The 14,852-nt window shown below is 44.7% G+C and overlaps 1 protein-coding gene across 1 annotated transcript; it reads right to left on the reverse strand.

The window, feature by feature from the left end:
- Positions 1-358: 358 nt before the first annotated feature.
- Positions 359-9,162, reverse strand: CLDN18 (claudin 18). The gene is made up of 5 exons (XM_052686043.1): positions 8,754-9,162; positions 4,919-5,083; positions 4,564-4,669; positions 4,134-4,244; positions 359-3,464 (listed from the first exon to the last, which is right to left on the reverse strand). Exons 1-5 carry the CDS (start codon positions 8,971-8,973, stop codon positions 3,287-3,289), a joined length of 780 nt encoding a protein of 259 aa, XP_052542003.1. The 5' UTR covers positions 8,974-9,162; the 3' UTR covers positions 359-3,286.
- Positions 9,163-14,852: the final 5,690 nt, after the last annotated feature.

Consider the following 14,852-nt stretch of genomic DNA (forward strand, 5'->3'; position numbering starts at 1 on the left):
ATACAAGAGATATAACAGCAGTTACAGAAAGTTGCTACAAGCAAAGGAAAAAAAGATCGCTCACCCATCACTGAAGATCTCAGCTCACAGGGGAGAGCTTCACCAAGGAGGAATCTACAGAGAGAGACCCTTCCCAATGGCAATCAGCCCTTAAATGAGGTCTGAGAGAGGTGCAGCCAGGCTCCACCCCTTCCAGTCACACAGCTGAATTGCCTTCACCTGTGCTCCCAGGGATGACCGGCTCCTTTCCCTGGGTGCTCAATCAGTGGGTCAGGCCATGACTCAACAATTCCCATAGAGCTGAGCACTTGGAGGAGGATTTTGCATCCTTTTACACACAGATGACATTGGAGAGGGGTCATTCTCGAGGGTTTTTCAATGTCTCTTTATTCTCAAAGCCCACGAATAGAAAATGTTCAGCATATATACAAATATATATGGATTTAGCCAGTCAGTTTGGTGGGAAACTGGAACTTTGTCCTCACCAAACACCGAGAGCTTTCCCTTAGCAGATAGCTTCAGCCACAGTGCTTCCAGGAGACAGATCAGCTCGGAAGGAGATATTAGGGTCCACCTCCCAAGGCGCCAAAACCCTGAGGGATTTCTGCTGAGCAGAGGCAGCTCCGTGGCTATGGGTGCTGGTTCTCCCTCAATGCACAAAGATCACCACTCATGGTGGTACCCACCAAGAAACCAGGTCCCTCCTGGCCAGCTCAGGACTGAGAGGGAGCTTCCATCATATTGGGTGCTGCTCCTTAACAAACAGGCACACGGGTACACGAGTCTCATCTTCAGGATTTGATTTATCCAGCGGAGTTCACTGCATTAACATTTTTGATACTGTTTTCAGCCAGGGTAAGGAAATGAAAACTGGTGCTGAAAGATTAGACATCTACTGAGGGCGGGAATCAGAGGAACCAGCTGTGTCTCAGCTCTCTGTGACTCCATACAGTGCACCTACCTGCAATCTTGTCATCTGTGTGCTTGATCACATCTAAGTGAGGCTGAGAGATAGTCAGCTCGGCGCCTTTGCCAGAGTATCTGCATTGCATAAAAATAAAATCTAACTTTCAAAGTTGCATCCTTGTAATTTTGCACGCGTGCCTTTCTTTCCTTTAGTGAAAAAAGTATTTTTTTTCTTCCCCTGGTTATTCTGCATTTTTCATTACCTTATGTACCTCCACCTAACCACCACTTAAGCGTCTCCTATCTAAATTAAACATTCTTGTGCTTTTCAGCCCCTTTCCAGTAGAAGCTGGCATAAGTGAGAGCATACCAACCATTTTTTTGGCCTCCTATGAACAATGAGGTATTTACAAGTGTTTAATTACTCCCTTGAAGTTGGGCAGATGTTGACCAACTATCCTACGTAGTACAAGTTTAGCTGAGCAGCAAAGCTGCCAGCTTTTGTTCATGACAAAATGAAAACAGCAATTTGAGGTCATAAAGGCATTTTCTATTTTTAATATTCAAGTAAAAAAAAAAAAAAAAAGTAACCAACAAAACAAGACAAAAAATCCAGCATGCAAATAAAAGGCAAAAAAAAAGCTAAGTCTACAATGTGAAAAAGGGAAAAATCCACTTAAAAGAGTAAGTATTTTTAATGAGGACAGGATTTACGTCTGCACAACTGAATCGATCTCCTTTCAAAACATATCCATAAAACAAATGCTCTGCTCTAAATAGGAGTCAACACCAACACCAGCAGGGGCAGTTATTTACCCAGGTAGCAGCAGGGACCAGAGTCCTGCTGGGGTTCTGTTGTGGCCAGGACCTCCTTGTTGGGTAGAAGCTCTTCCTATCTCTCCACACACTGGTCATGCTGCCCGTGTCACTCCCTCCCCCTCTTGCTGAGCTGCTTGAGATTCAGACTCCCCTCCTCCTGGATCTGTGCTGAAGATGACTCCATGCAGTGATGGAGAGCTGATGGGTATGGACTGTGCTCACCAGGAGTAATGGTGTGGAGCAGGACAGCCCACTCTGCTGTCCCACAAGCCACGGGAGATGCTTGCTGGAGCGGGAGACCTAGCAGAGGTCATACACTGAGGGAATGTCAGCTCTATCTGTGATGCCTTCAGAATGTGAGCAACCCAAATCAAATCTGCCAGCAAATTCTGGCAACTTACTGTTGTAACAAGTGGGACAAGAGCAGAAGTTGCAGAAGTCTATCAGAAGGTCTACTTTTGAGGATTCAGACACCTGTTTTTCCCTAACTTATCTCTCAGTGCCCTTTGCTCCAAGATGTTTTCCTAGAGCTCTGGTCTCTCTTCTTCTGACCCCTTCCAATAAACATCCCCTCTTGCAGGTTGGCTAGAAGAGGCAGCATCTCACTAAGGACTTAATCTTCACATCATTTGGAGAAGAAATAACACAAGAAAGATGTTAGTGCAGAGTTTCACATCTAATGCTCCCTGGGATTCCTGCTCAATTGTAACTCTAATTAATTCTAAATGAGAAATTCTCCTGGTTTCATTAATGATGACATCTGCAGGAACTCTGGTTGCACACAGAGGTTTTCAGCTATTGTATCAAATATCTAGCATAGGAATAACAATGGATTATATATATTCCCCAATGAGATCAGAAGAAATAAATACACTTTGGTATCACGGGAAACAGCAAATGTCTAAGTAACATAAATCAGATTAAATATCACAGCAGATCAGCACTGTAGTACCACCAGCAAAATAAAGGTGAGTCTGACTAGAAACACTGCCAGAGAGGAAAATGCCATGGCTGCTGGTTCTGCATGCACTGGCTGTAGCCAAAGGGACACAGCTGAGTTTTCTTACAATACACAACAAAATAATACATAAGACTTCCATAACTTAATTTCTGCTTTTCATAATGCGTGTGATTCAACTTCCTGATTTCTTAAGGCTTTTTTGTATGCAACATCATTATGTACTTTTTAGCCACAGGCATCCAAGTGACTGTGTTTGGACTACAAACTCTATCAGGGTCATCAATAATAAGAATTTAAACCTATTAGTAGAAATAGTAGATGACACAAGGCAGAATCCTGGTCCTGACTGCCAGAGTTTATATGTAAAACATGAGGAAACAGTTGTATTTCAAGAACAGAAAAAGACATTACTTTTGTTACAGCTCTCCTCATGATGGCTATGCCAACAGGCAGAAGAATAAAAGGGTACCATTTTTGAGGAGGGGAAAAACAATAGAAAACAAAACCCTATTTACAGTCTGCCTTATTTGCGTATACTTTTTGTGTCTAAAGTGAAAAACGTTCTATAAAACGCAGCACATCTCAAGCTTAGGAAGTCTGCTAGACGTAGTCGTATTTTGAAGGGTACGAGCGTCCTGCATCCTCGCTCCGAGGAGCTTCTTCATACCCTGGACCCTTCCTAGTCTTCGTGTCAGGCTCGTACCCTGAGCCAGCTTTGTACGGTCCTGTTCTGTAGGAGATGTTCCGTCCTGACGCGTTGTAGGACACCGCCTTGTAACTGAAAGACAGGAAAGATGGCATTAGCCACTGAAGGCCCTCTGACTACCCAGTATTGCACCTTCTGTTCCCATTTGCTGATGGATTTCAGGCAACTTCATAGTGTGTCATCGCTCGGTGCCCAGAGCCAACCGTCCATGGATGGTTGGACTGGATGATCTTGTAGGTCCTTTCCAACCTTGTGATTCTATGGTTCTACGATGTGCTGTAAGGCTCTCTTTCATATGTTCTCATAAACTTATATTTTCTTGAGTAAATCCTCATCTGAGTGAATGACTTGCTGCCAACTGTGCAGGTGTCCAAAGCCCTGCATGAAGTAAATCATAGCTCAGCTGATGCAGTCTTTACTTTATGGTGATCTGTTACACCATCTGCAATCAAAGCTGCAGTTAGTAGGGCCAACTTGGCCAGCACATTACTAGTGCTAGAATGGTTTATTGGATGTTAAGGGCAATCTCTCCTACTCTCTTTTTGTTTTCAAGTCATGCAGTTAAGGAAGAGAAATGGCCACTTGTGTCCCATTACACAAGGCAAGCAGATGTATCATCACAATAACATTTGCAATGAGGGCATTATGCCTAGACCTGTCTTATGATGTGATGGTCACCTGCTATCCTGACATCCAAGGCTTCACATAGCACCTCCCTGTATCCACCACAGCCAGACTTACCGGGATTCTTCTGGAATCATTCCTTTGCAAGCAAGGCACATCATGATTCCTCCTACGAGGGCCAAGCCGCCCGCCACCCAGCCAACAAAGAGGGCTGAGCCAAAGGTGTACCTACAAAACAGCAATGTGTCTGATTAGTGCTGTGACAGTGCTCCAGGCTATTTCTTCTGAAATACACTGAAAATTCTCTCTCTTCTGGCCCTGCAGAAGTTCCCATGAACACAATCCCACCTGCAGAGCGATCCTTCATGGGATCCCCAATCCCTTCTTGAGCTGCATAATTGCAGACATCCCAGTTACTTTTCTTGGACAAGTTACCCTTATCTTGAATGCAGACGCTCATTGAACCTTCCATGTCCTGGGACCAGACTAAGCAGCACCCAGTGTTTGTTTTTCCTTTGGCTCAATCCTGAGCTAAATGAACACCTACCTATTCTGGACATTCTGCATTCCCTGGTACATGTTGGTTGTGGACATCCAGAAGTTTGTGACCAGCATGTTTGCAAACACAGACACTCCAGTGATGGCACACAGACCTGGGGTTGAGCAGAAAGGTGGTCTGAGACTCACATAGCACACAACTTGGTTCTTTGAGACACACAGCGTGTTTGCATTTCTGCAACAATTTCTGCACTTTTCACATTCCAGAAGTAAGAATAAAACTTTACACTACAAAATTCCAACTCATACCAGCAGAAAGGCACGTAACCAGAGAGGCGTGAAGCCTTGCTCAGTCCTCAATTTCAGGCACTATGTTTTGTATATGGAAGACACAACTCACTCACCAGCAATAATAAACATGATGCCAGAGGTCAGAGTCATATTGGCTTTTGCAGAATCCTCCATGGTGCCAATTCGGATGCACTTCATAGCAAAAATGCACACAAAGAGGCCAAGGATGCCCAGGACAATTCCCACGATCATAAGGGCCCTCACAGCCTGAAACATTGCTGCAAAACAAATCAACGAGAGCCATGATGAACAAGTGAAGTGAGACTCGTTGGAGACTGGAAGGCTTTTAAAGACTATTTTTAAATAAAAACAAAAATGTTAAAGGAATAAAAATCACATTAACATACTCCAACTTTCTGAAAGCTGAGTTTATCCCATGGAAAAGAGGCCTTTTATTTTTTTAAAAAAAGAAAACCTAAGTTATCTTAAGATCATAAGATCATTAGAGTTGGATGACTTAAAAGCCATCTAGTCCAGCTCCCCTGCAATGAACAGGGACACCTACATCAGGTGCTCAGAGCACCAATAGCCTTACCTTGGGTGTCTCCAGGGTTGGGGCATCCACCACCCCTCTGAGCAACCTTTATCAGTGCCTCACCACCCTTATTGTAAAAGTCTTCTTCTTTATATCCAATCTACACCTCCCCTCTTTTAGTTTGAAACCATTTTTCCCTTGTCCTATCATAACAGAGCCCTGCTACAGTGATGCTGACATTCCTATTAATTCTTGGTGTGAGAATGGATATTTAACATTGCAGAATTGTATCAGGCCCTTTGTTTAAACACTGAAGGAGCCTCAAACCGTATTGTTGGAAAAGTCACAAGTTTCTCCCTGCATTTCAAAGTGGAATAGAAACCTTATTGTTTTAATATGTAAGGATTTGTTTGTTTTGCCTGTCGCTGCATTGAAGTGCATCTCTGCTGCACCCGTAACGTATGTCACACTATTGCTGTATTGTTGCTTAGTTGACCCTTTTTAAAAAGCAGGAACTGTTTCATAACTGAACTGACTGAGAAAGCACATTTTCCCCAAGCAGTGAAGAGCTTCACCCAGCTCTCTGTGGTATTTTCAACTACCCTGTAAAGTAGAGATCCAGGTTTTCCTCCTTCACAATAAAATAGATGGCACAAGAGAAGAAAAAAATCACCCTGAGAAACACTGCATGTAGATCAAGGGATAGCTACAATGCTTTGGCTATCACCCCTTTTACTGGGCTGGACAGGAGGACAGTAGCACCCAGGTGTACCATATCACATTCTCCAGCTGGAGCAGGAGAGCAGGGAGCAGACTATTGGCCTTATAAAAGGATGGAGAAGGGAAATGTTTATAAACTCTATCTAGGATGCCAAGGTGGGCGCTGCAGTGCCTCCCTGCTTATGGAGGAGCCTGAGCAAAACCATGCTGGTGCCAAAACGAATGGAGAACCAACCATTAACTGGAACTACATTACCTTTTTCCCATCCAGCAGTCCCACTGGGGCTGCTGCTCTTATGACTCAATTTGCCCTTATCTGCTGATAACGAGTGCTAACGAGCCTGGGGTTTTCAATCTCCCATTCATCAGCCCCCAGGTGTGAGCTCACTAGTTATTATTCATTGGAGAACAAGAAGCTGGCGGATATGCCTTATCAGCCCTCAAAAGGTATTCGTGCAGCACCTGATGCAGAACAGAAAGCCGTAAAGAGAAGAAAATCACAATACTCATTTGTCTTTACAGTCTCTTAAATTTGTCTCCAATTGCTGTGGTTTCAGGACAGCTGGTAGAAGCTGATAAAGCAGAGTAGACACAATGGATCCTGATGGAAGGTCATTGTAGCTCTCAGGATCTGTCCCTAAGACAGTCTTATGCTCCTGGGGTGTTTCCAGCAGACCTTACGGTCTCTACCTACCATCACTACGGCAGTCTGAACCCTTAAAGAGGAGGTGATCTTAAGCCAAGACCTCACAGATATCATGGGCTCCCAATAGAGATGTTCCCAGTGCTTTGAGTGAGCCTGGAAGGTCAGAATGGGCAGGTCAAGCACATCCTGCAGAGACAGGACTTCTGGAGCACCATAGACCAAGTGTGATGGATTGCAATTGAAAATGGGCAATCTGCAGATGTAAAAAGGAAGGAGAGAGGGACACAGCAGGGGCACAAGTCAGTGCAAAGCAATTGGTAGTGTCTCCTCAATGTAAAACGACGGTTCCACAAGGCTGATGTGTACATCATCTCTGCTGAAGGGATGGGAAGGAAAAGAGGGTGCTCTCAACTCTGCTGTGGCATTAAAACCCCTTCACCTGAATCATGGGACCAAAAGTGAGGGCCTTTCGTAATGAGAGCACAGTAATTTCAAGTGGATTCTGGCAGCCATCAGAAGTCCTCCAAGCAGAGCTGCTTTCAAAGGGCAGTGACCTCCGATAGAAGGAAGGAGTGGAAGGGCTCAGACAAACAAAATAAGAGTCTAAGGAAAAAATTTGCACCAGGAGCACGAGTTAACATACTGCCCTGTAGTTAGAACCAAGCAAATGACCTGCCCCTCTTTACATATGTATTTTGCATGAGATGGAACAACTGTGCACGATGCCTGGACAAATATGATTGCTTATTTTTGCACAATTTCCACACAAAGAGAAAGCATGCATAGAAAATAGTATCAACCCAAGCCTGCTGACTGAAGTAAATGTGCAATTTGGAATATATGTTTTTCAGCCCCAAGTGGGAATGGAGAGCTATCTCTTCTCCCAGTGTTGTTGTGAGTAGGAGAGGTGAAAAGCACTTTAAGATCAACAGATCTAATATCAATGATCACTAATGCAGAACACAAAGACAGAAAAGTAAGTTTATGACTGGTTCAATGGAATATTGAAACACAGGGCAAAAATGAGATTTTTAAGTTAACCAAGTTCAACCTGAGCCATTCCTTATTTGTGTTTTAAGGTTCTCATCAACTAAATAGACGCAGAAAGATAATAAAAGAAATAGCTCTATTGCACAATAGGAAATGCCTGTGACCATCATACACATTTTCTTATTGCTGTAGAACTTAAAAAAAAAAAAAAGAAAAGAAAAAAGAAAACTAGAATATGGACAACCACCTTCAGTGCCCTGGTCTTCAACAAAACAATTGAGCAGGTCTGCCATGAGGATATGGGGCTGAGAGCCTGCACCGTGTTTTCTTTTAAACCACTCAGTAGATGCAAAAGGCCTACATAAAATGGTGCTTACTTGCACCAAGAGTGAAAACCACTCTCAGATCTGCATTCATTGCTCGCTGGCAGGGTACAGGTGCAGAAGGTCATGAGAAGGCATGGCAAACCAAGCTGGCTGCTGCCATGGCAGAAAACCAGCTCAGGAGCACAGGATACCCTCAAAGGGCAGTGGGATAGGAAAACAGCTCCTTTTTTTACATGACACTGAGGAAATAGGAAGCAACACAGAAAGTAGTACCCTTCTACAACCTACTATAAAAGTCAATGTAAAATCTGAACACACCTCTCCGCTCCTTGCCCTTCCTGCTCTACCCAGAGGCAGATTTCTTCTGTGATTTTGTTATTGAAAAAAATACTTCGATTGGTTTTGGTAGAACACATTATTCTGACAACAACACAAGAAATGCACACAGCCGCTTTCCTTCCGCTTCAATTCAAGGGGACAGAATATCCACAGGTCTAAGTATCTTTACATCAGTAACAGCCAAACCCCATGGCACTCATCCAGAGATCACACTCCGAGTTGTAACCTGCACCGAGCAAAGCTATTATTTCAGTAGCAAATACTCCCATATTTTTATGCTTCTACACTGAGTAGCCCAGAAATTTTATTCCTTGCAAAGTGCTTTAAGGTAGCTGTTCTATTTGTGGGTGCAGAACAGCTCCTGGGTTCAACCTGGTGCATTTTTGCCCTACCTGGCAGCCCAAGAATGGTGAAATACGGCCGGCATTCTGTAAAGCCAGAGCTCTGCCGCACGCAGCTCCTCCACAGTCCCTGATATTGGAAGACGGCCGTCACCGGGTTGTCGTACAAGTCCTGCGTGCTCCACATATCCATGGCAGTGGACATGATGCACCCTACAACACCCAGCGACGAGACAAGGAACCCCATCACTTGGCAGAGGGTCGTGGACATGGCGTCTCCCCCGGTGAGAGGAGTGAGACAGCCCCAGCGAAGCCGAAGACCTAATGGGAGCACCGAGGTCCTCCTGCCCGCACCGCCAGAAGTGCAGCAGCCCTTATCAGATGCTTTCCATTGAGCGGTGTGTTTGCTTAAAGTGTTTTTGCAAGATAGTCCAGTTTCACTCTCACAGAGTCGGTTTGTGCTGGCAGGGCCTGAGATAGGAGACTTTGTCCTTTAGAAGTGCTTGTCCTTCCCTGGCTAAGCAGCCACGCTCGGTCAAGTGTTGGGAAATGCACTTGGAGCATGAGTTGTGCCCCACCAAAGCCCTCCAATGCCTCTTGGGCTCTTGCTGAGTGCTTGGAATGGTGTGAGCACACTGAGAGGGGAAGAGGAAAGGAGAGCACTGCTGGGAGAGCTCAGCGCCCATAGCCCTGGCTGCCTCCTTCTTGGCTCTTTGCTTTGGCAGTAGAGTGGTAAATTTGCCATTGGGACGAGATAGGGACTGCTCTATGGCTTATTATCCATGCACAGTGGTAGACAGGGACATTGGCAGTGAGCTCAGTGGGAGGACATGAGGCTACTGGCTTAACCCAGGGAACAGAGATGTCGTTGCTCCTTGCAGCCTCTGTGAGCATCACTGGCGTCACCTCAAGTGCTGCCCACAACACCCAGTCAAGAACCCCAAGCGACCCAGCAAAGCTCCTGCATTCATCTCCTCTCATCCACGTCCTCAGCACTCATCACTCAACCCCATTGAAATCCAGATGGGGAAAAGATGAAGGAAGAATACAGGGAAGGTGCTTGTCTACATAACCTAGAGCAGTAGTCCTGGAAAATGGGGCGGGGGATGGAAGAACTAGAAAATGACTCTCTTTTCACACAGTGGAGAAGTGCTGGGCTCAGGGCTCTAGAACGTCTCCATAGTAATAGTGAGATATCAGACTCCGAGGTATCAGTGGAGCGCAGTGAGGTACAAAGACCCTTCGAACTTCACATTCATCCCTTCTCATCCAAAACTTTGCTCTGAGAGATTTACTTCAGCCCCAGCCTAGAAACACATTTCTCCTTTATCCGGGTCTACAGCACACCATGCCATAGACACCATCAATACAACTGCCAGAGTATGGAGCTGAATGAAAGCCTCAAGGAAGGGAGAAGAAGCTGATTTCTGTGGATAGCTGAGCTATACTAAAGTAATTACACATTGGCTATTGCTTCTGCCTTCTGGAGAATGACGACCAAGACACTTCTTTTGCTTTTGGGAACATTCAGAGGGCTGGACAGCAGACAGGAACGCTCTCTCTGGAAGCTCCTCCTGTAGCAGCCAAAACTCATTTCACATCCCACACAGAGCTCTAAATCACAGCCACCAAAGCTCTCTTGAGTCAGGAAAAAGATGTCATTTCTCCCAGAAATCTTATTTGAATTTAGTAATTTCTACTGAATTCAGCAAATTTATAACAGGGGAAGAGCTTTATCCATCATGCCTAAAGGTCAGAAGTTACCAGCAAAAATGATAGCAGGAATGAAAAACGTAGAAATGAGCACTCAAAAACCAGGGATGGTAGGAGATGCTCTTTCTCATCAAAGGAGAGGGCACATTCAAAGACACACCTTGTATGGATTAACTCATTACAAAAAATCAGGCTGGGAGCAGCTGGAAGCCAGAAGGACGATGAGGGCTAAAACAAGCAGTGTAGCCAACTCACCACCCCAGCTTGTGGCAGGTGGGGATGGGAAGGAGATGCCTTTTCATCCTGCTGTCCCCATTCCTGAGCATCAATCTAAAGGGACTGTGAACCCATTCCCTCTGCTCCCCAGCAGGTCTGAAGGATTTCTCTTCTCCTTCGTGTCCCAGGACATGCCTTCATCTTTCCACCTCGAGCCCACATTGCTCTTTTTCCATGCTTCAAACCATGTCCCAAGGACTAACATCCCTCTTGGGCATAACTCCTGCCCTCAAGGTTGTTGTCAACCTGCAGTATTTGTATACAACAGCTTTTAGGGCTTCAGGCCTGAAGGGCTGGTCACAGCTAAAGATAAGCTTTGGATGGGGTAAAAAAAGTGGAGAAAATGCAAAGGAACCAATAATATTTCCAAGACATTTTTCCAAAGGAAAGCTCCAGTTCCTTGGTGGAATGGCCTTCCTGCACACCACGTCCCTGTGTTTGCTTTGCCGGGAGGGGAGCAACCACTCCTTCCTCTGACCCTTTCTGCTGGTTTCAGTTGCGTGCAGCTGGAGTGGCATTTTGAGCCAACAAGAAAATTCTCTCCTTCTCCCCACCATTACACATCCCCAGGCCCCATCTCCCATTCCACACAGTCCATCAGATTGTCCCTATTTGTGTCCTCTCCTCGGGGTCTGCCACCAGACAGTGCTGGCTCACTAACCCTCCCTTGGGGATGCAGTTTTCTCCAGCAAATGGGGGAATGCTATTTCTCATCATCATCATCATCACCACCACTCAGGGCCTTCAAAATTACTTGGAACAGTGGAGCACCACAGGACTATCCCCAATAGCCTCTAGTTGTGCAAAAATGCCTGGATGAACCCTATGTGCCTCTGATTTTAAGGGCCCAAATCGAATCATGGCTCTGAAGAGTTCTAACCAGAACAGGATTATGCATTTTCTCTCAGATTCTTGCATGTTCTCCTTCAGAAAACGGAGCTGAACAAGCATCTTCAGAAACAAAGGTTGCGCTGCAGCCTTGAGCTGAGTAACAAATGAATGCCCAGCCATGCTCAACACTCCAGACACTGCTGTGTTTGAAGGATTTTTGCTTTTTGGAGAGGTTTCTATTTGCTCATTGCTAAGCGCATTGCCTAAGTTGCTATCCAGCCAGCCCAATGTTAGCTGCTTGCCATTTCTCATGCTCTGATTAACACTGTGCTCCTAAAGACCAGGGACACAATGCTCTCACAAGTACTTTCCTTAGTGGTTATTTGTAGCAAAATTATGGACAAAAAAGCCATAAACCTGTTTTCCTGGCTTATTTTCCCCAAATGCAATGTGCTTGTTTCTGAGCCGTTCGTGACAGGAGAAAAATTCCCTTTGCAAGAAACTCATAGTGCCATTTTCCATTTTCCAGCACCCAGCCCAATGACAGGTGAGAACTGGAACAAGGTGCTCAGAAAAGTTATGGTTGTCCCATCCCTGAAGGTGCTCAAGGCCAGGTTGGATGGGTCTCTGGACAGCCTGACCTGGTGGAGGGCAGCCAGCCCACGGCAGGGGTTGGAATTCAAGAGGCTTTAAGTTTTCCTTCAAATCTAAGCTGTTCTGTAATTCTATAAGCTGATGGTTTTATCTGAACTGTTGGCTCAGTGCACAGCCTGAGGAATGGTTAGGTGACAGGAAGCTGTAGAGCACGTCTCAGTGTCTTTACCACAACCTGATATACACCTCCAGCCACTCTCGATAGATGTCTATGGCCAGTGGTTGAAAGGTGAAAGACTCAGAGCACGGACCTCCTTAAGGTCATAGAAGCACAGAACATCCTAATTTGGAAGGGACTCGCAAGGATCATGGAATCCAACTCCTGGCTCCACACAGCACCACCCAAAATCCAGGCCATATTTCTGAGAGTATGAGCTATTTTTCAGTTTCCAGCAAGTTGGCTTAATGCTTGGGTCAGAGGGCTGGCTGCGTAGTGATGATGAGCAGTGTCTGAGGAAGGGACACGATGGAGAGAATTTCTCTTGCAAAGACCAAGCTTCCCATCAAGAAATTAGAAACGTGTTTTTTTCCCCACTCGGAATGTGGGGACGCTCACAGAAGGATACCAAACTAGGAAATTAAGGCTACTTTTTGACCACTCCCCTCTTCAGCTCATTCTTGCTTTATCTACCCAGGCGTCAGCCCTGGATTATCTCAAAAGCGTTCACTGGGCCCATTGCAACTCCTGAATGTTATCACTGCCTCTCCCCTAAAAATCACCTACAGCTCATATTTACTTTAAAATTTGCAAATATAGCTCACACCCTGCCAGTCAGTTCCAGCTTGTTCAGAATGAAACAAAGAAAACCCACCCTTTTCTTTCTGTCCTGCCACTTTTCTGGTGACCACAGCCTCCAAAAGTACGTGACCCACCTGTCTATGGCAGAAGGGCTGACTGGCCTTCCTGAAGATCAACGAGGAAAGGGGACACCTAAACTTCTCTGTGTGTGAAGCTGGTTAGGATGGTTGCTGGCAGATATTTCAAAAAGTGGAGATAAGCCAATTGGGCTGAAGAATTTAAAGCAGCAAGTAGAGCTTTGGAGGGACTTTGCCATGGCTGTTGACTTTGGAGAACTGTGACACAGCACTTAGCAGTCCCCATCCAAACGACTGTCCAGCAGAAAGCAATCTCCAAAGAATTAAAAAAGACATAGAGCAAGGTTTTTGCAAGGGCTATGTCAAAAAATGTGTGTTGATTGCCTACATTCTAAAAGAAAACCTTACCAAAATGTCATTAATTAGAAACAAATCCAAGACACAAAAAGCCCCTTGATAGCATAGAGTTTATAACAAGTCCAAATGAACTTTGAAAAGATTCAGAAATCCCAACATGAAAGCATACGTGGTCACAGAGATTACCAGCTACAGAAGTTTAATGGGGCGCTCTCGAACTCAAAGTTTGCTTTTGGAAAAACTAAAATAGTCTTATTTTTTAAGTCAACGGCCATTTGTTCCAGAGTCAAGAGATATCCTGGGAGGTCAGAAGGGGCTTTGCCTCAAGAACAAAACGCCCTTTCAGAAATGGCCAAACAGCTCTAGCTGAACAGGTCTGGAAAAAAGAGAGCGGGGCAGACGAGAGGGATATTACTGACCAGATTACTGTTGCTTAATAGACCTGTAAGTCTATTATTGTCTATTATATACAGTCTTAACAGACCTGTAACTGAAAAAAACTCTTCTTTTTGCAGAAAATGTGACTTCTGCAATAGGTGAAATAATCAGCTTCACCAGCGCTCTGCTACTACTATTTCTCTACGACTTCATGATCTAATTCACATCATGTCCTCCAGACAACCACAGTAAGGACTGCCCACACACCAAAGCAGGCAGCAAAAATAAATAAATAAATAAATAAATAAATAAATAAATAAATAAATAAATAAAAGCAAAATCAGAACAAACAGGCTTAGATCTCAAGCGACATTTTTCACCAGAGACTGACTCTTTATAGCCAGGCAGCAAAGGCAAAGAGCCATCATGCACCCGTGTTATTTCTCATTTTCATCTATTATCTTGATTTTTCCTCAATCTATTTGAAATTAAAATTCCCCAACTAAATTGAAGATGGATGACGGGCAAGGCAAGTTTAATCTTTGCTATGGGAGGGAGGGATTGAAAAAAAGAATTCTTCAGAAACCAAAACTTCATCGATGTACTCAGGTCACCTCGTTGCTCTGCTGGAGTCCTATTATTTTTATTCACTCCAGCACTATTGTTCCCAATATAAATTGCCATTGTCAGAATAATAAATAGGGGTTTATAATGGAAATGCTGACAAACCATTAACTACGGTGAGGTTAGCAAGGGGCGTTTAATGGAGATCAAGGTACAGCATGGTTAAAATAAACAACTTGACAATCCTCTTAAATAATTTCTTAGCAAATTTGATCTTTAGCATCATTTTTTGTCCCCGTCTGGCTGGGATACAGCTGTCCTTTGCTGGTGGAGAGAGGGACGAGGTGCCCATAAGAGCAGATGAATGCAGTGGATGGAGCCCAGCAGCATAGAGCTTATTTTTGCACCAGCTTCTCCAGAGACTGGCGGTGTCAGGTGATATATAACAGGAGGGGAAAGGGGGGAGAGCATGGACTTCAGAAAAAAGAGCTAGCCCTGCTTATTAAAAAGAAAGGAAAAAACCACCTCATTTTGTAGGGCAGTGCAGCCAGCAGTGGTTGC

Source organism: Tympanuchus pallidicinctus, unplaced genomic scaffold, assembly GCF_026119805.1.
Source record: "Tympanuchus pallidicinctus isolate F22 unplaced genomic scaffold, pur_lepc_1.0 scaffold22, whole genome shotgun sequence".
NCBI lineage: Eukaryota > Metazoa > Chordata > Aves > Galliformes > Phasianidae > Tympanuchus > Tympanuchus pallidicinctus.